We start from the raw sequence: 26849 nt of genomic DNA, 5'->3' as shown, positions 1-26849 counted from the left end.
ACCAAAATGATATGGGATGTACACGATTCTTGTAAAATTATTTTTTTGTATCCCTCACCCATTTTCTCAAAATTTTGGCTAAAAATACTGACTTGATTGGTCGTAAAATTTGAAAACTGGATTACGCAAAAACCATTCATTGTAAATACACAATTTTTTCACAGATTCATGTTTGCTTATAATATTTTTAAAATTCATTGATATTTTCCACTTCTATCACATGTTTTGGAAATAATTCAAGAACGAGATTTCAACGAGACTGAACGAGACTGAAAAGTCAGAAGAATACATCCTTAAACATCGTTGTATGAAACATCTTAAAAAGTAACGTCGGGTATAGCAAGATACGTATACATCAATCATGCAGCACAAGTGAACAAGAGAATTATGTTTAGTGATATTGTCACTAAATAAAAATTAGTAAACTATTATTACTGTATTACCGTATTAATTTATCCACAATTTTTTTTTTTATGAATTTGAAGGGAATAAATTGTTTTGTAATTTCATGGCCTATTAGATTTTAATTAAACCTCCTTCCTTTCTTACATAAAAGACCATTTCACCGTTGAAACCGTTCACTTATTCCAGATTAATGCAAAGTATGTTGCCTACAACTCAAATCTCACATCAAGAGTAACAAAAGAAATATAATAGAAACTAAGCAAAATTTAGTTTAAAAAAGATGAAATTTGTTCTTATCAAAATAAATAAAATTCTGTTCTTATGTTCTTATAAAAAAAACGAGAATATAAATATATCAAGTAAAAGTAAAATTGTAATACTTAAAACTATTTAAAGTAAAACTTTTTACGGTTATTTAAATGATACTGAAAGATTTTTCACTGTGAATAAAAATATATTGTTAAAACTAAATTATCTTGTCAACAGCGTCAACATCACATGAACCGTCTTCTTTTAAAAACCAATGTCCCCACTTTCTAGCTCTTTCTTCCTTCGCCTTGTTGCCCATTATCCAGTTATTGTGAATTAGATAAGGCTTTGTCATTTTTCTGTCCTTTTCCGAGATTTCGTACCACTTGCCGTCTGGGAACACTGAGAAGGGCAAGATGATTGATTTGAGACCTGCATATTTCTCGAAAACTAAATTCGACAAATATACTTGGTCGTTTTCATAAGTGGGAATAGTTTTATTGGATGGCTCAAATTTTATTTTTTCAGAAAGTTTGAGCATCATTTTGTTCAGCTGTTTAAATGTTGCCTTTGTTGCCGGGGTTGGGAAAAGGTACAGGAATCCACCATTGATTGCCTTTGGTGACTTATAATTACTTATAAACACAATATCATGTTTTTTAGAATGCGCTCTAAGAGTCGGCAATGGGTTTGCCAGAAATACGGAGTCACATTCAAAAGAATATAGTTCAATATCATTCTGAAGTAAAGCCAGCTGTATCTGAGTCCTGAGTATCATAATTTTAACATAGCCCACGTGGCTATACACTTGGTGTTCATTCATAGATTTGTCCACATTTAATACAACAACAGTTATATCCGGTGACAAAGATTTGATCTTTTCTGTCGCATTTGCTGAGGTAGTTATCATTATTACCTAAAAATGGAGAGAAAAAAAATGGCTTGAAATCTAAACTTTACATTTAAAAAATGCAAGCCTCATAGTATATAGCTGCTTATATGCACCATATCATCTCAATTTTTTTTTAACTTGTAACAAAATTTAGATATTTGTTTTAATACCTGAAAATTATTAAAGCCAAAATTGATAAAGAAATGAACAGATATTTGTCCCCATATCATTGTATGGAGCGGATTGAAGGTGGTATGCTTGGTAACATGGCAAATAAAACATCTTCTAAATTAATAATTATGTTTTGCACACATTTTAGATGGATTATATATATAAAAAATAATATAGCAAACGCTTTTTCGGGTCTAAGTAAAATATACAGGAGTCACGGGTGACACCAATTGTAACCTAAAGAAGGTCGGTGGCTTCCTCCATCAAAAAAATTGCCGCCACGAAATAGCCCAAAAGTGGTGCTTAAAAGTGGCGTTAAAACACAAAAAAAATCAAAATCAAATCAAATCAACTAATTGTTACCCTGTTAGCTTTGTGCAAATTGGGATTAATTTGACATTAGCTTCAATTCGGCTCAACTTGAATAATAAGATTCAAACATAACTTGTATTTTGGTTGGAAATTGCCCTTCGAAATAATTCTATTGTAAAACAATTTATACCAAACGCAAACAGGATAAAGTAAAAGTAAAGATTGATCCTGGAAGCTTGCATTACGCGATATCTTTCTGCAGAAACCAGATGAATGGTTATATGAAGTATTAACTTCCATACATAATATAAAGGGTCGTATATATATATGAACGTATAAACACACATGGATGGAGAGTTGTCTCATTGGCACTAATACCACATCTTCCTATATCTATGTATACCTGTTTGAATAAAATTTGATTGTTTTTTGTACTTAAAGGAAAGAAACTAAGAGGTCTTTTATTAACATAATGGTACCTGTTTATGGAATCCCATAAGTTTAGTATTGCACACCCAACTTTGAACCATGTCAAGATATCCATCATTTACGAGGGTTATTAAAACTGGATGGTCGTTGATTTGTAAAGCGGCCTGGAGAACTAAAGCTACATTGCTATCATTATTCAAGACTGTTCTTCTGTTTGTCTTTAATTCAGACTGGAAATCTAAGACAAAATACCGGATGAAATAGAAAAGCATTAGTATTGTGATGAAATATACGATGAAGCGCTTGAAATGTGTTTTTCTCATCTTTGATATGAAGTCGAGGTACTTGTACAGGTACTGGATCTTTAGAGCTCGCAAATTCATGACTGGAATTGACTGCAAGTAGATTAATATTAATAATTAAATGTATGTATTCGTGAAAAGCTGGAAAACATCATTTTGATTTTCATACTACAAGATAACTAGCGATTATGTATTTAAAATTTAAAAAAGGGATGGAAGATAGGCTAGGAAACATTAAAAACACACAAGTCGAAGACAGTTTGACAATGCTATGGCAACAAAACACTACACAGAAAACTCGAGAATGAGCAACACGAACATCGCCAAAAAACTGGGGATAATCTCAGCAAGTGTGAGCATATCCTGTTCTACTAGTGGCACCCGTCTTGTTGCTGATGGTAAGTACAAATTCTGTGATACGTAATGTTTTACGTATATCAGTTACTGAGTTTTAAATGCAATTAATTTTTATTTTCTATCAGGATTTCATTGATACAGGATTGATGTTTACAATGAAGCCTTTGGACCAAGAGTTTGAAGTATTGATGTTGAATATAGTTATCAAAGGTACCAGGATTATAATTTTGTACGGCAGACGCGCGTTTCGTCTACATAAGACTCATCAGTGACGCTCATATCAAAATATTTATAAAGCCAAATAAGTACGAAGTTGAAGAGCATTGAGGGTCCAAAATTCAAAAAAGTGCCAAATACGGCTAAGGTAATCTATTCCTGGGATAAGAAAATCCTTAGTTTTTCAATAAATTCAAAGTTTTGTAAACAGGAAATTTATAAAAATGACCATATAATTGATATTCATGTCAACACCGTAGTGCTGACTACTGGGCTGGTGATACCCTCGGGGACGATACGTCCACCAGCAGTGGCATCGACCTAGTGGTGTAAGACTCATCAGTGACGAATCATTCCTTCGAAAATTTTACGGACGCCATTGCATGTTGATTGACCGTTATATGGAATACATTTGAGAATGGAAATGGGGAATGTATCAGAGACAACAATCCGACCAAAGAGCAGAAAGAAGATGAATGTCACCAATGGGTCTTCAACACAATGAGAAAAAATCCCTCACCCGAAGGCGGGCTTTATCTGGTCCCCAAACAAAAATGTGTACTTGTCATGCTTAACTCTGTACTTAGAGTCTTTTTGTTGTTGGAATGTACAAGTATCTGGCCACGTCATTTCTGTGTAGTATTTGTATTTGTGTTCATCTGATGAGTTAAGCCTTTTTCAACAGATTTTTTATAGTTCGTTCTTATGTTGTACTGTTATACCACTGTTCCAGGTTAGGGGTAGGTTGGGATCCTACTAACATTTTTAACTCCACCTCATTCTGTATGTATGTGCCTGTCCAAAGTCAGAATCCTGTAATTCAGTAGTTTCGTATGTTTATGTGTTACACATTTGTTTTTTGTTTATTTTTCGTACATAAACAAAGCCGTCAGTTTTTATCCAACGCAATCATAGGTTTGAACGTAGTTTTCAATTTAGACTCATTTATATTTTTTTGTTTGGGCTTGTATCATATTTTCCCTCCGGTTTATATGATCCGTTCATCCTATATTGACTCTTAAAATCCAAGAGTCTATATAAAAATGAGGGTACACTTTGGCCTTCCAAATACCGTTTCGATCCCTAACATCACTGAAGAGACATTTATTGTCAAAATCCGGATCTGATGTACAAAAAAATATTAACACCATATGTTTGTGGCATAACATTGTGGCCACAAGTTAATTGTTTTCTGTTTAGTATTAAATTTATATTAAGATCCATTTTGTTACATCTTGTGATCAATTTTATTTGGCAATCGCTAATGGAAGTCAGCAGGGTTAAATAACATCAGTTGTTCGACCTGTTAGTCAAATGCGTTTTGTTTAAATATACTTCTTCACTTATTTTGGTCTTTTGGAAAATGTTGTTTGTGCTGTATTTGGACCCTTCTACAGCGAAATTTATTTTGCATGCACACGTATAAAAATTGCGGTTTTTATCACACGCAATCATAGGTTTGAACGTAGTTTTCAATTTAGACTCGTTTATATTTTTTCGTTTGGGCTTGTATCATATTTTCCCTCCGGTTTATATGATCCGTTCATCCTATATTGACTCTTAAAATTCAAGAGTCTATCTACAAATGAGGGTACATTTCATATGGCCTTCCAAATACCGTTTCAATCCCTAACATCCCTGAAGAGACATTTATTGTCGAAATCCGGATCCGGTGTTCAAAAAAATATTAACACCATATGTTTGTGGCATAACATTGTGGTCACAAGTGAATTGTTTTATGTTTAGTATTAAATTTATATTAAGATCCATTTTGTTACATCTTGTGATCAATTTTATTTGGCAATCGCCAATGGCAGTCAGCAGTGTTAAAGAACATCAGTTGTTCGACCTGTTAGTCAAATGCGTTTTGTTTAACTATACTTTTTCACTTTTTTGGTCTTTTGGAAAATGTTGTTTGTGCTGTTTTAGACCCTTCTACAACAAAATTTGTTTTACATGCACACGTATAAAAATTGCGGTTTTTATCCAACGCAATCATAGGTTTTAATTGTCTTTCGCCGTTGTTATTTTTTGGCCATGATGGTGTAGTCTGCTCACATGGACTTTTGATTTCCGATACACTCTTGGTGTCTTCTTCCTTCTTTTTATGGTATATGCTTACTGTTTTTATTGTTATCGATGTGAACTATCAGTACATTTCATTGTATAAGATTAATTGAATAAGTTGAAGCTTCACATTCAAAAATTTTAAAATAAATCAAATATATATTGACAACTAATAAAACGTTATATATGACTCAAATCCTAACACCACGTGTTTGTCGATAACATTCGCCATAATGGTTTCTAGCCAGTGTGTCGTTGAAATCATGTCAATCCCAAAATACTGGCTACTTGGATGGGATATTACACGCATTCAGCAGCGGCACCGACCGACACATTTGTAGAAAATTGCGCATAATATGATTACGCAGAGCACATGTTTCTCAAAATCACTTTTATCAGGTGTGCGCGAAACAATTGTCAAAAGTATAAAAAAAAATATAAAACCAAAGCAACCTAAACAACAGAACAAACAAAATTGTTCACGTAAGATGCCGAATAAAACCCACAGAAACTACTTCGCCACCAGATGTAGCAATCTTTTATTGCCACAATAAGTACATTTACTAATTTAATAACCTTCATCGTGTGTGCTCTAAATCAAATGCTTCCATATTTTTTTTATTTGACTAACAGGTCGAACAACTGATATTCTTTAACCCTGCTCACTGCCATTGGCGATTGCCAAATAAAATTGATCACAAGATGTAACAAAATGGATCTTAATATAAATTTAATACTAAACAGAAAACAATTAACTTGTGGCCACGATGTTATATATATATATAAGTACGTCTGAGCCAGTGACAACTCTACAACAGATTTATCCATCGGATCACCAGCAGTGATGGTGATACATGGCTGTGTACATTATGTATATAAAACTCGTCTAGACACCAACCCAACAATGTTAGATTTGTTAATTTGCTTTCGCAAATGTTTTGTTCTTCCCTCGCCGGGATTCGAACCCATGCTACTGAGATATCGTGACACCAATTCGCCTGCACTGTAGCCGTCCCTCTAGACCACACGACCACCTGGGCTTCATATATATATATATATCCTTTTATTTTCATATTGTTTTTTTCATGTTCATGTACCACTCCCAAATCAGGAACCAGTTGTTTTTTTAGTTGTAATCTCTGTCTTCCCTTTTCAATTTTCACTCTATTCGGTCCTGCCTTTTTTTAACATAAATTGTCATACTGCCTTTTAAGTACTAGTACTCACAACTTCTGTCCTGTTTTTTTTTCAAATTTCATCTTACCCTCACCATACCCCCTAAAAATCAGATGGTAACACCCGGTGGCGATTTAGAGCTTGAAATAACACAGACACCTGTATTTTGTTGGAGACGACATATTGACCTCTTTATGTCTTTGAAGGGTTTTTATATACATATTGGGTTCTGTCTCATTAACGTATACCCTACGTATCTTTTTTACATTCCGTCAGTGATTCGGACTAGGTATAGAATATGATACATGTTTAACAAGACTTGTCTGTATAGTTGGTCGAACGTACAAACAAAATTGCCATGATACGTATTACTGACACATTTCATGATACATATTGCACTTGAAAGCAAGCATAAGTTGTGTGTTGCTGTAACTTTTCCTTTATTCGACCTTTCAAATGATATTCCCGTTGTTTATTGTTCGGTTTGATGGCTTATTTTTATGTATGCATGTCTGGAAAAATAAGTGATTTTTTTCTGTAATTTTACGGTCTTTTGAAGATATCAAGAATGCTTTCATGCACTGCTTTGCACTGTAAAATAAGGGAAGACAATGTGTACCCTTTACACGATAAAAACGATGGACGACAATGTCTACCCTTTAAATTGATTGATCGAAACTCTTGTTTTAATTTGCTTTTCGACATTCCTTATTTGTTTCTCTTAATGCCCGCGTCACATTGCCCCGATTTTTACGCCGATGGCAACACGATTATGGAAATGTTCAAAATCGGGACTGATCGTATCCAGATCGGGCTATTCGTAGTGCCATCTTTAACCATCGTAGAACCATCGGCCACTTTTTCTAGCCTTCGGGGACAACTTCGGAAAGGGTTCTAAATTTTTTAACATGTTAAAAAATCCCCGAAGGTGCGTCCAATGTTGAGGGTTCGTATTGAGTTCGTATCACCATCCTCACCATCGTAATGTCACCGGGAATGCATCTTTGAACATCGTATTGCATTCGTGTTTCCATCGTTTCCATCGGGCAGTTTTGACATTACGATGTCTACACGAATGAATCACGAAGTTACCCGAAGGTCTTACGATGGCAACACGACTTCGTGAAGACCTCGTAATCCCGTCGTTTTGCCATCGAATAAAAGTACGAAGGCGACAAGATCGAACTACGACGGCAATAAATCCAGCTAAATGTAAGTTAATTTTCGCGTTAAAATACATTTAAAGTGCCATGCGCGATGTGCACTGGTCAGTTTAATACGACAGTTAAGAAAGACGTTCACAAAGCATGGAGCTTATATCATATGATTCTATGAGAACAAGAAAGGCGACAGCGTTTTTCCTATTAATTCAAATGGAACAAGAAAAGCAGCTATTACAGGCTCAGGATTTACTTTAACAAGTAAAATATATATTATTTTTTGTCAATTTTTCATATCAAGTAACATAACGAAAATCATAAACGCGCCTTGTACACCAACACTGCAGGCACACGTATATAGGGAAACCAACTTTTTCTTCATTATTCTAATTTTTTTATGTATCGTCTGAGTTGTTGTCCCACGAATGTTTACTCCATAAACATTTTGTTTTCTATATTTTATATTTTGCCGCATTTGTTGCTTTCCCCACATCCTTCCTTTTGTCTATATTATTATGATATTCTCCTGGAAAGAGCTCTTTTTTAACAAAAGGGATCATCGAACCCATTACCTTACCTTTTAGATAGATCAGTTAACATGGGCATAATTATGGGTGATTATTCAGACTAGTGCACACATTTTACAGTTCAAACAAGGCAATGCCGAGCGTGGCACCACCTCGTATGTAACGTATTGGGGACAAATATGGACACTATATTTGTATATGACACATGCAGAAAATGGTAAATTGAATATGCATATTTGATACATAAACTATTTTCTTAGAAATCAACCAAAACAATCAGTAACTGGAAATACCTTTAATATTGTCTTTAGAACCAGCAGGTAAAAAAATGAGCAACCAATTACCTGTGTATTATGCTATTTTAAGGAGAAAAAACAAGTCCATCTGCATGACCTTGACCTTTGGCCTTGAACGTAAAAAATGTTAGATCATTACAAGGAGGAACAATATACCAAATGTGGTTAAAATCTTTTGAAGCATATTGGTTTTAGAGTGTCCACAAAGGTGATATTACCTTGTATTACAACTGCCACTGTGACCTTGACCTTTGAACTTTAAAGTCAATAGCGCTCAAGATATTCTTAACGAGTAACACCATACCAAGTTTTGAGCATGTTGGTTCTAGAGTGTCCATAACAATTTTATCTACACGCAACTTACATGTAGTAGGCCAGGGGATAATAAACTAAGTTTTATAAGAATTAGACAAAAAGACAGATTTCCCGCCTATAATTTGAATGCATCGTAAGCTGTACACGACGTCTTTTAGACATCGTATGGCCATCGCGCCATCATCGTAATCTATCGTGTAGCCTTCGTAATCCATCGTGTAGCCTTCAACTGAGATATGAAGCTTAAATACCCGTCTTCGGTTAACCTTCGTATGTCCATCTCTTGCTATCGTATATAATTTCGGCACCATCGTATAGACTTCGTTATTCATCGTACTTGCTTTGGTCACTTTTTGATATTTTAACGAGATCGGGACCAACTTCGTACGAACTTACAATTTTCGCATTCGGGTGTCCATCGTATATAAAAATCGGGACAGTGTGACGCGGGCATTAGGAGAAAAATCAACTATTTGGATCTTACACCCTTTGTGTTTTATAATGAATTTATGTTTTATTTTGTAAACACATGAACTCTCTGTATGCCTTTCCCCGAGTATCCTCTATAAAATTGATTCCAATTTGTTGCCAAATAAGGATACCTAATTTTACCGTAGCAACGGTCGGCATTGAATCTTATATAATCCTGGTTGTTGTTATATTCTACTCCTATTGTTAGAGAACCACCTTCTTTAGTTACACACCAACCTCTTGCCACTGCAATAATGTCTCCCCAGGGATTTAAAGCATCCCCGTACCTTCCAAGTCCAGAATGTTCAACTGAACTGAAGGTCACTACTGCATCGAATTCTCCTAATGTTTTGTTTAAATACGCCATTCTAAATTCATATGGTACCATTGTTTTAACGTTTGGAATATGTGAAACTATTTTACCGTATTCAAGAGTAACAATTTCGCGCGCACCTGCCTCCAGGACACATGCTTCTGCCCAAGGCTTCACGGAACCAATTACAAGAACTCGTCCATTTTTTACACCTGGTGCATGTTTCAACCCATCACGAAGGGCATTTGTATTGTTTACACCATAATTTCCAACAAGTCTACCCTTTTTGGCTTTCGATATCAAACCGTTAACTTCTGACTGTGTCCATATTGGCACAGACATATGTTTTCTCTTTCCTAAAGAATGTTCGTCGAAATAATAACTCACAACCTCTAAACGATTATTCATAGTAAATTCATTCCAGAGTACTTTCGGAATTTCTTTTGGCGCTTTCTTTTGGCCGTGTTCTCGGTCAATATATTTGTTGGTAAATAAAGCATTGCAATTTATTTTAGCAGTGATATGATCAAAGTATGGTCCGGTTGTCCCAGGGCGATCTGTATCACAAAGTTCACCACAGTCTTGGCGTATAAACTCAATAGGAGACAGATCAAACGTTCCGGAAGAAGTTTGCCCAAAATGTGATTCTTTGTCTGTATAGTCAAGAACTTGATTCCTCTCATAAAAATTTGTTTTTGTATAAATGTTGCCTAAACATTTCCATGCAATCAAAACCAGGAATATATATACAGACACTTTAGCAGTTCTTTTAAGGGTACATGCATATAGCGACATGTCGATTTTGGCACCACGGTACATTGGTATCTGAAAATATATTCAAAGATCAAGTTGCTTTTTGTTATTATATTGATGGATTAAAATTTATATTTGAGTAAAAATAAATGAGGTTTATCAGTATTTATATAAAAAGAAGATGTGGTACCGGTATGATAACCAATAGTCAACTCTCCACTAAAGACCAAATGACACAGAAATTTACAGCTATAGGTTAGCGTACGGACTTCAACACTGGTTAATGTCAATATCGAACAGTTAGGACCCGAAATGACAAATGTAAAACAAAAAAGGCTAACAGCCTAATTCATGTACAAAATAATGAACGAAAAACAAATATTTAACACAGGAAAAAATGAAAACCAGTAAATTACAGGCACATACATAATGCGGCGGGGTAAAACTAGTTTGAAGTCGCCGAACCTTCCACTGACCTGGGACAGTGATGGAACAGTAAAACATAAGAACGAACTGTAAAAATCAGTTGAAAAAAGCTTAACTCGTCATATGCATACAAATAGAAATGCATATAACAAAAAAATACAAAGTGGACGTGGCTGGTTACTTGTACGTCCCAACAACAAAAAGACAAGTATTACAGATCTACGCGTTCTCACAGTTACGGACAGCGAGTTCAAAGCCGATAACAACTAACAAAAAAAAATCATGCATCTTAGACTAAATTATCAATCAGTACACGTCCAAAAGCCAATGAACTTTTTGTAAAGACGTCAGAATGTATAATGCTTTACAATTTAAAATTTAAAGGGTTTGATATCTCAAATGAACACAATGAACAAAGAAAACTCCATAGTATTTTTGAAACAAGGTGTTAAAAACAGAAGTCATAGAACTAACAAATAAAAAATGAGATAAGTTTACATATATAAGAAGATGTGGTATAATAATTATTGAATGAATGGCTATCATTTATTTTGAATTTATTGAACCATAAAATTAATTTTTGACTCTTCACATTTTACATAATCCGCGAATTTATTGAACCATAAAATTGATTTTTGACTCTTCACATTGAATAATCCGCGAAGCGGCTTATGTAAAATGTGAAGAGTCAAAAATTAATTTAATGGAGTAAATTCAAAATAAATTATTGCCATTCATTATAAATAAATTTCTATCAAAAATAAGGCTCAAAGAACTTTTTATATTATTTATATTAACAAAAACAACGTACACACATGTTGGCGTATGAATAGACTACGTCAGAGTGGGCGTGTCGTCATAAAAATTGACAACATTGAAAATAAAAGTAATACTTTTAACCAATCAGAAGACAGTAAATACACCAAATTTATTTATTTATATATATGAGTGCCAAAATAGTCCGGAGACTGGAAATACATTTTATATTTATCTTTTCCTTGATGCGTCAAATTTTTAACCGAGAACTGTCCAAATTGTAAAACTGGTTAACAAAGACCTTCTTCTAAAAAAAAAGATACAAATTAATGCGTACAACTAGAGGACATTACTGTGGTACTGAAAAAGGGTGTGTGGCATGTTTAATAAATCGATATGGTAGATCCCATGTCATATAAATAGAATTTGTAATTTCTGCATTTTAAAATATTTTTGTTTAAACGGCCGTTGCTGTCTTTTTCAATGTTTCGGTTTCCATATATGTCACCTTATATGTTCGCTGGCTTATTGTTCCTTAGTTATTGTTCGCTAGCTTCAGTCTGGTAAAGGACAATTCATTTGACATATATGCTCTGTATCAATCTAACATAGCGAAAATGACTAAGCTGCTTTACAATTTAAAATTCAGTATTTATGAAATAAGTATATTGAGTAACTGTTACAGTTTTCTGAAAATCATATCGACACAAAAGTTAATTTATCAAAGAGGGCAAGAAAATCAAAATTATCATTTAATATAAAGGAACTAAACAATTATAGGTCGCAACATACAGAAATGAAAAAGACATTATGAACAAATCCACCAAGGCTTATCATCAAAGAAGAAGACAAAAGCATGCTTGGGACCATCTTCGCTAGCCAAGGGTTCGTGAAGAGAACGGGAGTGGATCGTAACCATTGGCTAGCGAAGATGGCTTGGGACCATTTTATGGAAATTAAACAAAACATTTAAAATTAAACTGTCAATTGTTCTTGAACAATTGAGAGGTCTTTCCTTTTTTAATGTAAAATACATGTTCCAACAGACGTAGAATGTATTGAAAAGGTCAAGGTCAACCTTAAAAAGCTCGAAAACACACTAAAAATCCTTTAAATAAGGTTAAAAACACTAAATTCGCTATCTGGGACATGACCTTGACCTTTGACCTTTTGACCTTTGTCAAGGTCATTGGTCCCCAATGCCATTACTGAAGACCTTAAGGGTCTAGGACCTTTGGTTATATAGTAAAAGCTGATTTTGTCTTTTCAAAAACCTAAAACAGGGGTTATGCCCCTTATAGAAAGGTCAAATCTCTTTGGTCAAAATGTAACAAAGTTGCGCCATAATGACCCAAACATTTTCCACCATTTAAAACTTCTGTAAGTAAAATGGTTTTTGAGATTATCCCATAACAAGGTGTTAGGTCAAAGGTCAAGGTCAACATACAAATTTGACCTTGAGGTATTTTTTAAAGATACATGAAATGATGATGATTGGTGAAGATCCTATGTGTCTACGACTTACGGTTTCTGAGTTTTGGTGGCCAACCGACACCGGTTAATTTTCATAGGGGCATAACCCTACCAATGAGTCGTTGAATCTTTTCGATCCAAATGTAACGAAGAACCGGGGTCTGGTCCTGAACAAATTTCACCCTTCATTTTTTTTCTACCTATTACGGTTACGGTGTTGGAACGATAACAAGGTTTTTGGGTTTCGGAGGGATTACTCCGAACCGACAAAATATTTCGACTCACAGGGTGAGTTCCGGATAGGTATTCATGACACCGATACAAAGTGTGAACATGAAAGCGACACGTCTTACGGTTACGGAGGGAAATTTTGTCAAAGTTTGGCGGAACAAGAAGAATAATAATAATTAAACTGTCAATTGTTCTTGAACAATTGAGAGGTCTTTCCTTTTGTAATGTAAAATACATGTTCCAACAGACGTAGAATGTATTGAAGAGGTCAAGGTCAACCTTAAAAAGCTCGAAAACACATTAAAAATCCTTTATATAAGGTTAAAAACACTAAATTCGCTATTTTGGACATGACCTTGACCTTTGACCTTTTGACCTTTGTCAAGGTCATTAGTCCCCAATGCCATTACTGAAGACCCCAAGGGTCTAGGACCTTTGGTTATATAGTAAAAGCTGATTTTGTCTTTTCAGAAACCTAAAACAGGGGTTATGCCCCTTATAGAAAGGTCAAATCTCTTTGGTCAAAATGTAACAAAGTTGCGCCATAATGACCCAAACATTTTCCACTATTTAAAACTTCTGTAATTATAATGGTTTTTTGAGATTATCCCATAACAAGGTGTTAGGTCAAAGGTCAAGGTCAACATACAAATTTGACCTTGAGGTATTTTTTAAAGATACATGAATTGATGATGATTGGTGAAGATCCTAGGTGTCTAAGACTTACGGTTTCTGAGTGTTGGTGGCCAACCGACACCGGTAAATTTTGATAGGGGCATAACCCTACCAATGAGTCGTTGAATCTTTTCGATCCAAATGTAACGAAGAACCGGGGTCTGGTCCTGAACAAATTTCACCCTTCGTTTTTTTTCTACCTATTACGGTTACGGTGTTGGAACGATAACAAGGTTTTTTGGTTTCGGAGGGATTACTCCGAACCGACAAAATATTTCGACTCACAGGGTGAGTTCCGGATAGGTATTCATGAAACCAATACAAAGTGTGAACATGAAAGCGACATGGTTTACGGTTACGGAGGGAAATTTTGTCAAAGTTTGGCGGAACAAGAAGAATAATAATAATTAAACTGTCAATTGTTCTTGAACAATTGAGAGGTCTTTCCTTTTTCAATGTAAAATACATGTTCCAACAGACGTAGAATGTATTGAAAAGGTCAAGGTCAACCTTAAAAAGCTCGAAAACACACTAAAAATCCTTTAAATAAGGTTAAAAACACTAAATTCGCTATCTGGGACATGACCTTGACCTTTGACCTTTTGACCTTTGTCAAGGTCATCGGTCCCCAATGCCATTACTGAAGACCCCAAGGGTCTAGGACCTTTGGTTATATAGTAAAAGCTGATTTTGTCTTTTCAAAAACCTAAAACAGGGGTTATGCCCCTTATAGAAAGGTCAAATCTCTTTGATCAAAATGTAACAAAGTTGCGCCATAATGACCCAAACATTTTCCACCATTTAAAACTTCTGTAAGTATAATGGTTTCTGAGATTATCCCATAACAAGCTGTTAGGTCAGAGGTCAAGGTCAACATACAAATTTGACCTTGAGATATTTTTTAAAGATACATGAAATGATGATGATTGGTGAAGATCCTATGTGTCTACGACTTACGGTTTCTGAGTTTTGGTGGCCAACCGACACCGGTTAATTTTCATAGGGGCATAACCCTACCAATGAGTCGTTGAATCTTTTCGATCCAAATGTAACGAAGAACCGGGGTCTGGTCCTGAACAAATTTCACCCTTCATTTTTTTTCTACCTATTACGGTTACGGTGTTGGAACGATAACAAGGTTTTTGGGTTTCGGAGGGATTACTCCGAACCGACAAAATATTTCGACTCACAGGGTGAGTTCCGGATAGGTATTCATGACACCAATACAAAGTGTGAACATGAAAGCGACATGGTTTACGGTTACGGAGGGAAATTTTGTCAAAGTTTGGCGGAACAAGAAGAATAATAATTAAACTGTCAATTGTTCTTGAACAATTGAGAGGTCTTTCCTTTTTTAATGTAAAATACATGTTCAAATAGACGTAGAATGTATTGAAAAGCTTTAAAACACACTGAAAATCCTTTAAATAAGGTTAAACACACTAAATTCGCTATATGGGATATGACCTTGACCTTTGACCTTTTGACCTTTGTCAAGGTCATTAGTCCCCAATGTCATTGCTGAAGACCCCATGGGTCTAGGACCTTTGGTTATAAAGTAAAAGCTGATTTTGTGTTTTCAGAAACCTAAAACAAGGGTTATGCCCCTTATAGAAAGGTCAAATCTCTTTGGTCAAAATATAACAAAGTTGCGCCATAATGATCCAAACATTTTCCACTATTTAAAACTTCTGTAAGTATAATGGTTCCTGAGATTATCCCATAACAAGGTGTTAGGTCAAAGGTCAAGGTCAACATACAAATTTGACCTTGAGGTATTTTTCGAAAATACATAAATTGATGATGATTGGTGAAGATCCCAGGTGTCTACGACTTATGGTTTCTGAGTTTTGGTGTCCAACCGACACCGGTTAATTTCCATAGGGGCATAACCCTACCAATGAGTCGTTGAATCTTTTCGATCCAAATGTAACGAAGAACTGGGGTCAGGTCCTGAACAAATTTCACCCTTCGTTTTTTTTCTACCTATTACGGTTACGGTGTTGGAACGATAACAAGGTTTTTGGGTTTCGGAGGGATAACTCCGAACCGACAAAATATTTCGACTCACAGGGTGAGTTCAGGATAGGTATTCATGACACCGATACAAGGTATGAATATGAAAGCGACACGTCTTACGGTTAACGCGGATAAATTTGTCAAAGTTTGGCGGAAGAATAATAATAATAATAATAAACAGAAGAAATACAGTAAGGTCTTTCCCTTTAGTAAAAGGAAAGACCTTAATAATCATAAGAAATACAGTAAGGTCTTTCCCTTTAGTAAAAGGAAAGACCTTAATTAAAATGTCAATTGTTCTTGAACAATTGAGAGGTCTTTCCTTTTATAATGTAAAATATATGTTCAAATAGACGTAGAATGTATTGAAAAGCTTTAAAACACACTGAAAATCCTTTAAATAAGGTCAAAAACACATAATTCGCTATATGGGACATGACCTTGACCTTTGACCTTTTGACCTTTGTCAAGGTCATTAGTCCCTAATGTCATTGCTGAAGACCCCATGGGTCTAGGACCTTTGGTTATATAGTAAAAGCTGATTTTGTCTTTTCAGAAACCTAAAATAGGATTTATGCCCCTTAAAAAAAGGTCAAATCTCTTCTGTCAAAATATAACAAAGTTGCGCCGTAATGACCCAAACATTTTCCACTATTTAAAACTTCTGTAAGTATAATGGTTTTTGAGTTGTTCTGATAACAAGGTGTTAGGTCAAAGGTCAAGGTCAACATACACATTTGACCTTGAGGTATTTTTGAAAGTCTCATGAATTGTTGATGAATGGTGAAGATCCTAGGTCTCTACGATTTACGGTTTCTGAGTTTTGGTGGTCCACCGACACCGGTTAATTTTCAAAGGGGCATAACCCTACCAATGAGTCGTTGAATCTTTTCGAATCAAATGTAACGAAGAACCGGGGTCTGGTCCTGAACAAATTTCACCCTTCGTTTTTTTTCTATCTATTACGGTTACGGTGTTGGAACGATAACAAGGTTTTTTGGTTTCGGAGGGATTACTCCGAACCGACAAAATATTTCGACTAACAGGGTGAGTTCCGGATAGGTATTCATGACACCGATACAAAGTGAGAACATGAAAGCGACACGTCTTACGGTTTAGGCTGCTAACTTCGTCAAAGTTTGGCGGAAAAAGAATAATAATAATAAACAGAAGAAATACAGTAAGGTCTTTCCTTATAGAAAAAGGAAAGACCTTAATAATCAGAAGAAATACAGTAAGGTCTTTCCTTATAGATAAAGGAAAGACCTTAATTAAAAACCAATTGTTCAGAGAACAATTGAAGGTCTTTCCATCAAAACAATGTATTTTGATATGAAAAGTTGTGAAACTAAGTTTAAAATGTCATTTCAATCGTCAAATGATAGCTTCTAGTAAGCTGATTCCAAAAATATATTGTTTCCATACATTTTTTTTAAATAAGGGAGATAATTTGTTACTTCCGGTTTGAAAAATGTTACTTCCGATTATATTTGAATATTTACTTGACACTGATTCCAAAAATATCTGGTTCAATATACTTTTATATTAATAAAGTACAAAAAATAGCTACTTCCGGTTTACAAAAAGTCACTTCCGGTTGTTTTTTTCAAGGTTAAATGGTTTGATACCTTTTTCTAAAAGTTGTATATCTTTATCATGTATACATATAGAATAAAAGCAAAGGTCAAAATCTAGAACGTCAAATTAAGCTATGACCTTGAGATCAATTTCAAGGTCATAAACCAAGGACCTCAAATCAAAAACCATAGGCCTTAATTATATTTAGTTAATGAGTTATATCACCAAACGCGTATTTTTAAATACAAGAGGGGAGAAAACTCCCTTTTACATTCAACGTACGCTTGCAATCAAAATTCACATCTTACGACATGTCGCAACTAACAATTTAGTAAAAATAATTTGTTGATATCTTATACAGTCTTTGGATATAAGTGAAAATAAGCCAAATTCAAATATTAGAATATGACCTTGACCTTTGACCTTGACCTAATTTTCATTTTTTGGGACCAAGGACCTCAAATCAAAAGATCCTAGGTCTCTATCACTTATGGTTTATAAGATAGAAATTCATATCACTTATATCAGATGCATAAGGGGAAATAACTCTCATATGGAGCGGTCATATCGCTTCGGTCAAAATAGGACAAATCATGCGAAGGATATAACGAGCAATTTTGTAAAATAAATTTGTCATAATCTTTAACGGTTGCGAAGGAGATGCGATAACAAGGAAAACAGTGTTTGGGGAGATAACTCCTACAAAGAAAAGTATTCGTTTACGCAGGGTAAATTTCAAAATCGCATAAACTGTTCGATATCATATACAAAATATCTAAGCGACATATTGCAAAACAAATGTTTATCGCAAGAACAAAATTAGGCGGAAGAAAAAAAAAAAAATAATCAGAAGAAAAACAATAGGTCTTTCCAAAGAAAAGTGGAAAGACCTAATAATCAGAAGAAATACAGTAAGGTCTTTCCTTATAGAAAAAGGAAAGACCTTAATTAGCAATGTTGTTTGAAACTGACTAAAACAGCAACTGTACTGCTCTAAACAAAATTTTGATTTATTGATATTATGTATACATATATCTATGTATACATAATATTTGTACTCCTTATAGTAAGTCCTACCTCTTTTTAAATGTTTTCTATATCTGCACATAAAGAATACATGTAGAAATGATAGTTACTTGTTTCTTTTCCAACATTATAAAGTATTTAATCCATCAACATAATATCAACTGTCTATTGAATATATTTTACTGATTGTCACATTAGTATCAAACTGAGCCAGTAGTATCAATCTGAGCTATTGACAGTTTATTATAACAAAGGACACCGCCGTGGGTATAAGTATTTAGTAAATCAGTCTTTTGTATTGGAATGTTTTTAAATGAAAAGTTCGTCTAGTGAGAAGATGAAGAAAACCCACGTATACAAAATCAAAAATTGACCGTCGAGTAAGATAGAAAAAATCTCACCATATCCCGAATTTTCCTGGTCTTTATTAATTATTGGAATGTTCTAAAATTAAATCCGTCTAGTGATGAATATTAGAAAAACCATCGTATAAAAAATACAAAATTGATATCGTATAAGATAGAAAAAAATCTCACCATTTTCCGAGTTTCACTGATATTACCTGGCTAGTTATTATCACAAAAATAGGACAGATGTCCACATTAATCAATTATATGTATTGTATTGTTAGGGTGTATTTTAGAAAGATGGTGACCATTAATAAATAATGAAATTGGCAAATCAAAAATATTTGGTAAATGGCAAACTTGTGATTTATTTACCTGTATGCAGCAGACAGACAGTAAAACATTTATAAATTGTAACGATTTTAAAATGACCTTACCTTAAAGGGCGTGTTTCCATGGATATGCGTAAATCTGTCGATGTAATTAGATTATGTCAGCCAATATTATTTTCTATATTCATATCATAAACGCGCGTGTTCATCTGTGTATAAAGATCGATTAAGACAGAGACCTGCAATGGAGACGAAATATCGACTATTTATCACAATAATAACACTATACACAACTTAATCTACACAATAGGTTCACATCTGTAACTTTAAGTAGCAGTACAGAATTTGTAGTATTTGATTTAAGTTTTATTGCTCTACCTTTATGGTATACACGTAAACATACTAAAATAGTCATAAATCAATCTACAAACTTTTCATTTGTATTACTTGTATCTTAAAAATTTCCTCATTTTAATTTTGCGACATCATGTTTAATTGTGCAACATACAGCCCGTAACAAAGAAGTGATCGAATTGATGTTTCTTTACCGTCAAAATTAGCTACGTTATCGAGTAGTGACCGAACCATTGGTACTTTAGTTAAAAAGATTGACAATGCTGACAAATTTTCATGTGTCGATTATCAAGTTTAATACCGATAATATTGAAAATAATTCTAATAATATGAAACAAAATATGTCCATGCACCATTTCGATTGTGCGAAAAGTAGCCATTTCTTCAAAGTCAGAACAGAAAAAAAAAGATTTATGGAAGGACGTCTTGATAGTATTATTTCCTTTACAATTTTACCCAAAACTAAAAGAAATATACTGGTAAACAATTAAAAAGGTGTTTGATAGGAATAAGGTCCTTTATTTTTTCGGACTACAATGTGTACCGTATGTGTGATGGATTTGAATTCAATCAATAACTTTGAAATGTTTTCTCATATGTATACACAAAAGGGAGGACTGGTATTTGTACTTCTGTGTTGTCAAAAATTCTTACTTTTGAAATCCAGAATGTACACGTATGTTTTTCTTAAAACCTGAGTTAATTCCGACTTCGTATCATTATTACCAGAGACCCTTTAACAAGAAATAAAGCTGGGATTATCTTTTTGTTGGTAAAGTGGAATTTTAATGTCCCGGATTGTCAGGTCTCGAAATTTAGGACGTGAAAAAGCCCGCCGGAACTTTGGTTTTTAAATCTTTTTTTTTTTCATGTAGAACGGTGTGAATTATTCAGCTTGAAGCAAGAAAACTCTTCGATCAAACGAAGGAATCTCTGGTGTTAATTTACCAATTTTTGTCGAAATACACATACATTTCTGATTAACTGCGTTAATTGAACAACTTAGTGCTAACACACATCTGCTAAGACACGAAACATTTGATTTTCAGGAGGGGAAAAAAGGGGGGGGGGGGGGGTATATAGCTATATATCTCAGAATATTTTAATGTTAATTGAAACAGTTTAAACAAGGCTTCAATAAATATTTATAAGAAAATTGCTAACAATACATATTAAAAAGATATAAAACAACAAGAAATGATTTAATAATGATAGTAAATTTTTGTATATGTCACTGACTTTCTTCAAATTACATCAGACAGGTTGAGACATGTTTCATACTTAATGACAAAATTATCAATATCTACATCATCTATTTAGCAAGGTGTTTCACTTGCATAATAAATGCTTGAATGAATCAAAATATAAAGTACTAAACAAACCGTCTGCTTGGATACGAGAGGCATCAAAATTCATACTAACTTTTCTCTTAGACGGCATTTTCACTGTTGCAGCTGTTAAAACTAATTAATTGAAACTAGTGATCCTCTTAGAAACTTTAATGAAATTTTTTTGTCCCATTTTGTATTATAGCTCACAAAGTGTTCATTTATACATCGTTGAATAAAAAGAATAGTTTGAGCTTTTCTAAAGAAGGTTACAATTCAGAACGATAATATTTTACATAATATCCTTGAATCCTGTCAAAATTTACGTTTATAATAAATCAAATTCAAGCCAGTTTTTATAGAATTATGAAAATGATAAAATTCCAGCCGGTGTTTGTTGAATTCAGGATCCTTTTCAAATTGCAGCCAGTTTTTATAGAGTTCAGGAACATTTTCAAATTCCAGCCATTTTTTTTTTTTATAGAATTCAAAACCATTATCAAATTTCAGCCGATTTTTATTGAGTTTAGGAACATTTTTTAATTCCATTCGTTTTTTTTTATAGAATTCAGGACCATTATCAACTTTCAGCCGATAGTTATGGAATTTAGGAACAATATAAAATTCAAGCCGGTTTTTATAGAATTCAGGAAAATTATCAAATGTCAGCAGGTGTTTATAGAATTCAGGCACATTTTTCAAATTCCAGCCAGTTTTTATTAAATTCAGGACCATTATCAAATTAAAGCTGATTTTTATAGAATTTAGGAACATTATCAAATTCAAACAGGTTTTTATAGAATTCAAGAGCATTATTACATGACAGAATTTGCACCGCTACCTTTGTAAATTGTTTTATAATATGTTAATTGAGACAGTTTAAACAAGGCTTCAATAAATATTTATAAGAAAATTGCTAACAATACATATTAAAAAGATATAAAACAACAAGAAATGATTTAATAATGATAGTAAATTTTTGTATATGTCACTGACTTTCTTCAAATTACATCAGACAGGTTGAGACATGTTTCATACTTAATGACAAAATTATCAATATCTACATCATCTATTTAGCAAGGTGTTTCACTTGCATAATAAATGCTTTAATGACTCAAAATATAAAGTACTAAACAAACCGTCTGCCTGGATACGAGAGGCATCAAAATTCATACTTACTTTTCCCTTTTACGGCATTTTCACTGTTGCAGCTATAAAAACTTATTAATTGAAACTAGTGATCCTCTTAGAAACTTTAATGAAAATTTTCTGTCCCATTTTGTATTATAGCTCACAAAGTGTTCATTTATACATCGTTTAATAAAAAGAATCGTTTGAGCTTTTCTGTAGAAGGTTAAAATTCTGAAACGTTAATATTTGACATAACATTCTTAAATCCTGACAAAATTTCAGTAAATAATAAATCAAATTCAAGCCAGTTTTTATAGAATTCAGGAAAATTATAAAATTTCAGTCGGTTTTTATAGAATTCAAGAACCTTATCAAATTCTATCCGGTTTTTATCGAATTCATGAACATTTTTAAAGTCCAGCCGTTTTTGTTAAATAGAATTCAGGACCATTATCAAATTCCAGCCGGTTTTATGGAATTCAGAACCAGTCTAAAATTCCAGCCGGTTTTTATAGAATTCAAGAACATTATATAATTCCAGGCGGTTTTTATCGAATTCAGTAACATTTTTAAATTCCAGCCAGTTTATATTGAATGAAGAACCTTTATCAAATTCCAGCCGGTTATTATAGAATTCAGGTATTCAGGTACATCTTCAAATTCAAGCTAGTTTTTATTAAATTCATGACCTTTATCAAATTCAAGCCGATTTTTATAGAAAATATATATTTATAGTAATGATAGTAAACGTTTTTTTTTTATAGAATTCAGAACCATTATCAAATTTTAGCCGATAGTTATGGAATTTAGAAACATTATAAAATTCCAGCCGGTTTTTATAAAATTCGGGTAAATGATCAAATTCCAGCAGGTGTTTGTAGAATTCATGAACATCATCAAATTCCAGCCGTTTTTTTTTTTAAATAGAATTCAGGTACATTTTCAAATTCCAGCAAGTTTTCAATAAATTCAGAACCATTATTAAATTTAAGCTGATTTTTAAAGAATTTAGGAACATTATCAAATTCAAGCCGGTTTTTATGTTTTTTCCATAATTGAATCGTGCATTATTTGTGTATTGGATTACTTAATTGTCTTCCTTCTAGTGTAATCTCTATTTTGTTTACTGACACATGACGAAATAATGCAATAGTTTAAATTAAATATTTTACAAAACCGTTGTCATGATTAAAAGATTAAAACCGACTTAATAAATTAAAATATGAGAGTTCAAATATTATCGGCGATGTCGAAATTAGCCGTCAGTAATAAACAGTCAGTTAGTAGCCGTCAGTAATAAACAGTCAGTTAGTGTCAAAGAGAGAGCTAACAAATTTGTTTATTAATTATGTACAAAGTATATGATGTATAATGTATATAATGAGCCCTTCTGTATTTTACTGTTTTTTTAAATTGATTCAACAAATTTCGCTTGTCCATGTGTCAATAACGGTGATGTCCACACCATGAGTAGTTTGATAATTGCGTGCCGTGTGCAGAATGTCGCCCCAAAAAGGACGGTATTTTTTTATATAAAATCTTGCAAACGATTGTCGTCCAATTATAACACTCGTTTCATTGTTCTTTGGTATATTTAGAATCCGAAATAAACCTAAATTATCTGGAAAATGAAATGATGAATTATCTGAAATTCAGATAATTAATTATCTGGAGATAAATTAGGATTATCTGAAAATCGTTCAGATAAACCTAGATTTTTCTCCAGATAATGAATTTTCTGTATTTTCTGAGATAAACTTGGATTTTCTCGAATTTGAATTAAGCTGAGATAATCTTAGTTTATCTGAGATAAACCGGGTTTATCTGAGATAATCTAAGATTAATTAATAAAAGTGGTTCAGGCTTGCCATACATGACTCTGCACGTCATTTTGTATTTTAAAACTTAAATGATGTATTCAACTTGGTAATTATGGTTGCAAACTTCATTAGAAATTTGAATTGAGATATTGACCATATCTTGAGGAAAATAATTTATTTTGGAATAAAGGAAGGGGGAGGTGAAAAAAATCGGAGGGAGACAATCTTTCTCATTTCAGATTTCAGAAATTAAAAAAAATATTTCTCTCAAATATTTTTTTTGGGGGGTTAACATTCAAAGGCATAGTGTATTGCACAAACGCAAAAAACGAGATTTTTTTTTTTTTTGGGGGGGGGGTCAATTCGCAACAGCATAGTATAGCACAAAAGCAAAACATTAAATATAAATTCAAATCAAATGACCAATTTGAAGTTCTTTGACTACAGTTATTCTGTGTCAGAAACTTATTATGTGTCTAAAATTTAATTACAATCCAAATTCAGACCTGTATCAAGCCGGTGATTATTGTGTCCATTTTGATCCCAACTTTACAGGGTTAGACATCTGCGGTCGAATCCAGCTGCACTCAGCAAAGCAATCTATTTCAGTTGTATTCTAAATCAAAAATACTAAATCATGCATTCAATGTTTCAATATTCGTCCAGCATATTCAGCTCAAATTATAAACACACATTGCTTTCTTTCTAGCAAGCATAATGTGCCTTTTGGCATGGGATGCCCTGTTTAACTCATCACTATCGGACAACACTTCAACCATTTTAATCTATTAATTTATGAAACAGTTTCTTCTGCTTTTTATATTTCATTGTTTGTTATTTCGCTTGAAGGTGTGTTAGATTTTAAGCTGACTAAACGTAAACCGAATATTTTCAGTTAAATTATCTGATGCTTCACATAGTAATTGCTGGTCAATGGTCACGTGTGTCATTGGAAGTCAAGCGATACTAATGATATAGCTTTACAGACATACATACACCCTATGATTTTGTCTAAAAGGTTCGTTAACCAACTTATAGTTCAGTTTACAAATATTTAAAAATTTGTCTAGTAAATAAAGTCGACGGACAACTAATTGATCATTTTTCCCCGAGCTTATTTAACCCGCATTGGTGAAATATAGGGGAATGAATTAATTAGTTAATATGATTACTTGGATAAAATATTTCAACAATTGTCTTGTCTATATTAAGTGCCAATCTGCCTAAGAATCAGGCAGTGGTGAAATCATCTCCAACAACAACCCAATGCACGAATATAACATTGGTTTACTTTAACTGTTCTGGTAATATGTATTAAGAAATAGCCTAGCTGATATATATAAGAAAAACTAGTAGATGTAACAAAGTTAGGACTATTTTATATTTTTCTTATAGTATTTGTTTTGATGAATTTTATAACAATTGCATTATGAATTTAGACTATGTACTTGTATTTTCAAATTTGCAAAAGTATCACCTCCTCCAAAATATCTAAATATATTATAGCTATATGTCTTATATAGAATATGAATTCTGTTTAAATTTCAATATTGTCAATTTGTATGTTTGTAATGATTGCCATGTTTGTCTTGGTAACAATCCAATATTTGGATTTTACACCAATAAAATGATTTGATTTGATTTGGTAATTCAAAATATAATTTGGTTGAAATGCACTGGAAATTAACAATTTATGGAAGCTGACTCAGTAATTTGCTATCACTTTAACCAAATGTTATCTATAGATATGTCAAATTACCAGAAACGCAGAAACGAAGAATCTACTATTTCTTACTCAGGATGAGTGCGACTTCAAATTAGGATGGTTAGGTACGTAAGTGGGTTTTTTTTTCGGCCATGTTTCAAAATTCTTCTATTTGTGTCTGGTTTATACAATTTACAAATAAAATTGAAAATGGAAATGGAGATTCAATTTTTCTAAGAGACAACAACTCGTCCAAAGAACGGAAAATAGCCGAAGGCCACAATTGGTCTTCAACACAGCGAGAAAATCCCGCACACGGTGGTGTGCTTCAGCTATACAAAAATGTGTACCAGTTCAGTGATAATGAACGTCATACTAAACTCCGAAACACATCATATAACCTTATAAATATTAATGATTTGAAGACATCATCATTTTAAGGAAACTGTGATCATAGACAATATAAGGTCAAAGATCTGAATAGATCTGAATAGAGAAAACGGAATTGTTCAAAAATTGTATAATTAAATATATATAAAGTTACTTACTTTTATATTGCGTCGATAAATGTGTGAATTGTGAGCAAAGTGAGTTGTGTATACATAAAACATATATTATTTAACATTTATCCCAGACATTTAAATTCATTGTAACGTTTGGAGACAATACAGCGCAGAACAAAACATGTGTTTGAAATTAGCTAAACGTGTAACCTCACACTGATTTTATCTCAATTAAAGTTCACAGTACGAACTTAACTTATGATAGCAATGATTATACGTTAATTGGACGGGAACCCTTTTATCGATGGCGTCCGAATTTGGACATCCCGAGTACTTGTATCTAATAGCTGGGAACAGTATATCTAACATATTAATATATATGTTCCTGCTAATAGACAGCGAAAAATTCGTTAAGGAGTAAGTTTCAGTTTACTCTTTTCATCGAAGATTTTGTATACACAAACATATGTAACTATCTCTAACCTGCTAAAAAGTAACGACTTATTTTATTATCATATATGAAATAGAGATGTGGTATTATTGCCATTGAGACATCTATCCACCAAAATTCAAATGTATGTACTAAGCAATTATAGGCAACCATATGGCCATCAACAATGAGAATGCCCCATACCGCATAGTTGGCTATAAAAATCCCCGACATGAAAAATATGAAACAATTTAATTGAGAAAACTTACGTAAGACCAGCACAACCAATGATCTGCAGGCTTCT

The 26849-nt window shown here is 33.3% G+C and overlaps 1 protein-coding gene across 2 annotated transcripts; it reads right to left on the bottom strand.

The window, feature by feature from the left end:
* Nucleotides 1–9: 9 nt before the first annotated feature.
* Nucleotides 10–26273, bottom strand: LOC139527918 (uncharacterized). Of its 2 annotated transcripts, XM_071323606.1 has the most exons (4): nucleotides 26161–26273; nucleotides 19380–19513; nucleotides 2509–2853; nucleotides 10–1570 (listed from the first exon to the last, which is right to left on the bottom strand). In XM_071323606.1, the coding sequence occupies exons 3-4, from the start codon at nucleotides 2839–2841 to the stop codon at nucleotides 872–874; spliced, it is 1032 nt and encodes a 343-aa protein (XP_071179707.1). In that variant the 5' UTR covers nucleotides 2842–2853; nucleotides 19380–19513; nucleotides 26161–26273; the 3' UTR covers nucleotides 10–871. The 2 variants fall into 2 exon arrangements, with proteins under 2 accessions (XP_071179707.1, XP_071179698.1); XM_071323597.1 differs by lacking the exons at nucleotides 10–1570; nucleotides 2509–2853 and adding an exon at nucleotides 9369–10483.
* Nucleotides 26274–26849: the final 576 nt, after the last annotated feature.

Source organism: Mytilus edulis, chromosome 1 (assembly GCF_963676685.1).
Source record: "Mytilus edulis chromosome 1, xbMytEdul2.2, whole genome shotgun sequence".
In the NCBI taxonomy this organism is placed as follows: domain Eukaryota; kingdom Metazoa; phylum Mollusca; class Bivalvia; order Mytilida; family Mytilidae; genus Mytilus; species Mytilus edulis.
Note: the sequence above shows the minus strand (reverse complement) of the source record. Positions and strands in the feature narration are given on the sequence as shown.

Bases quoted from the DNA above. Each gene is read 5' to 3' on its own strand.
- LOC139527918 (XM_071323597.1), bottom strand. From the start codon at position 10,477: ATGTACCGTGGTGCCAAAATCGACATGTCGCTATATGCATGTACCCTT.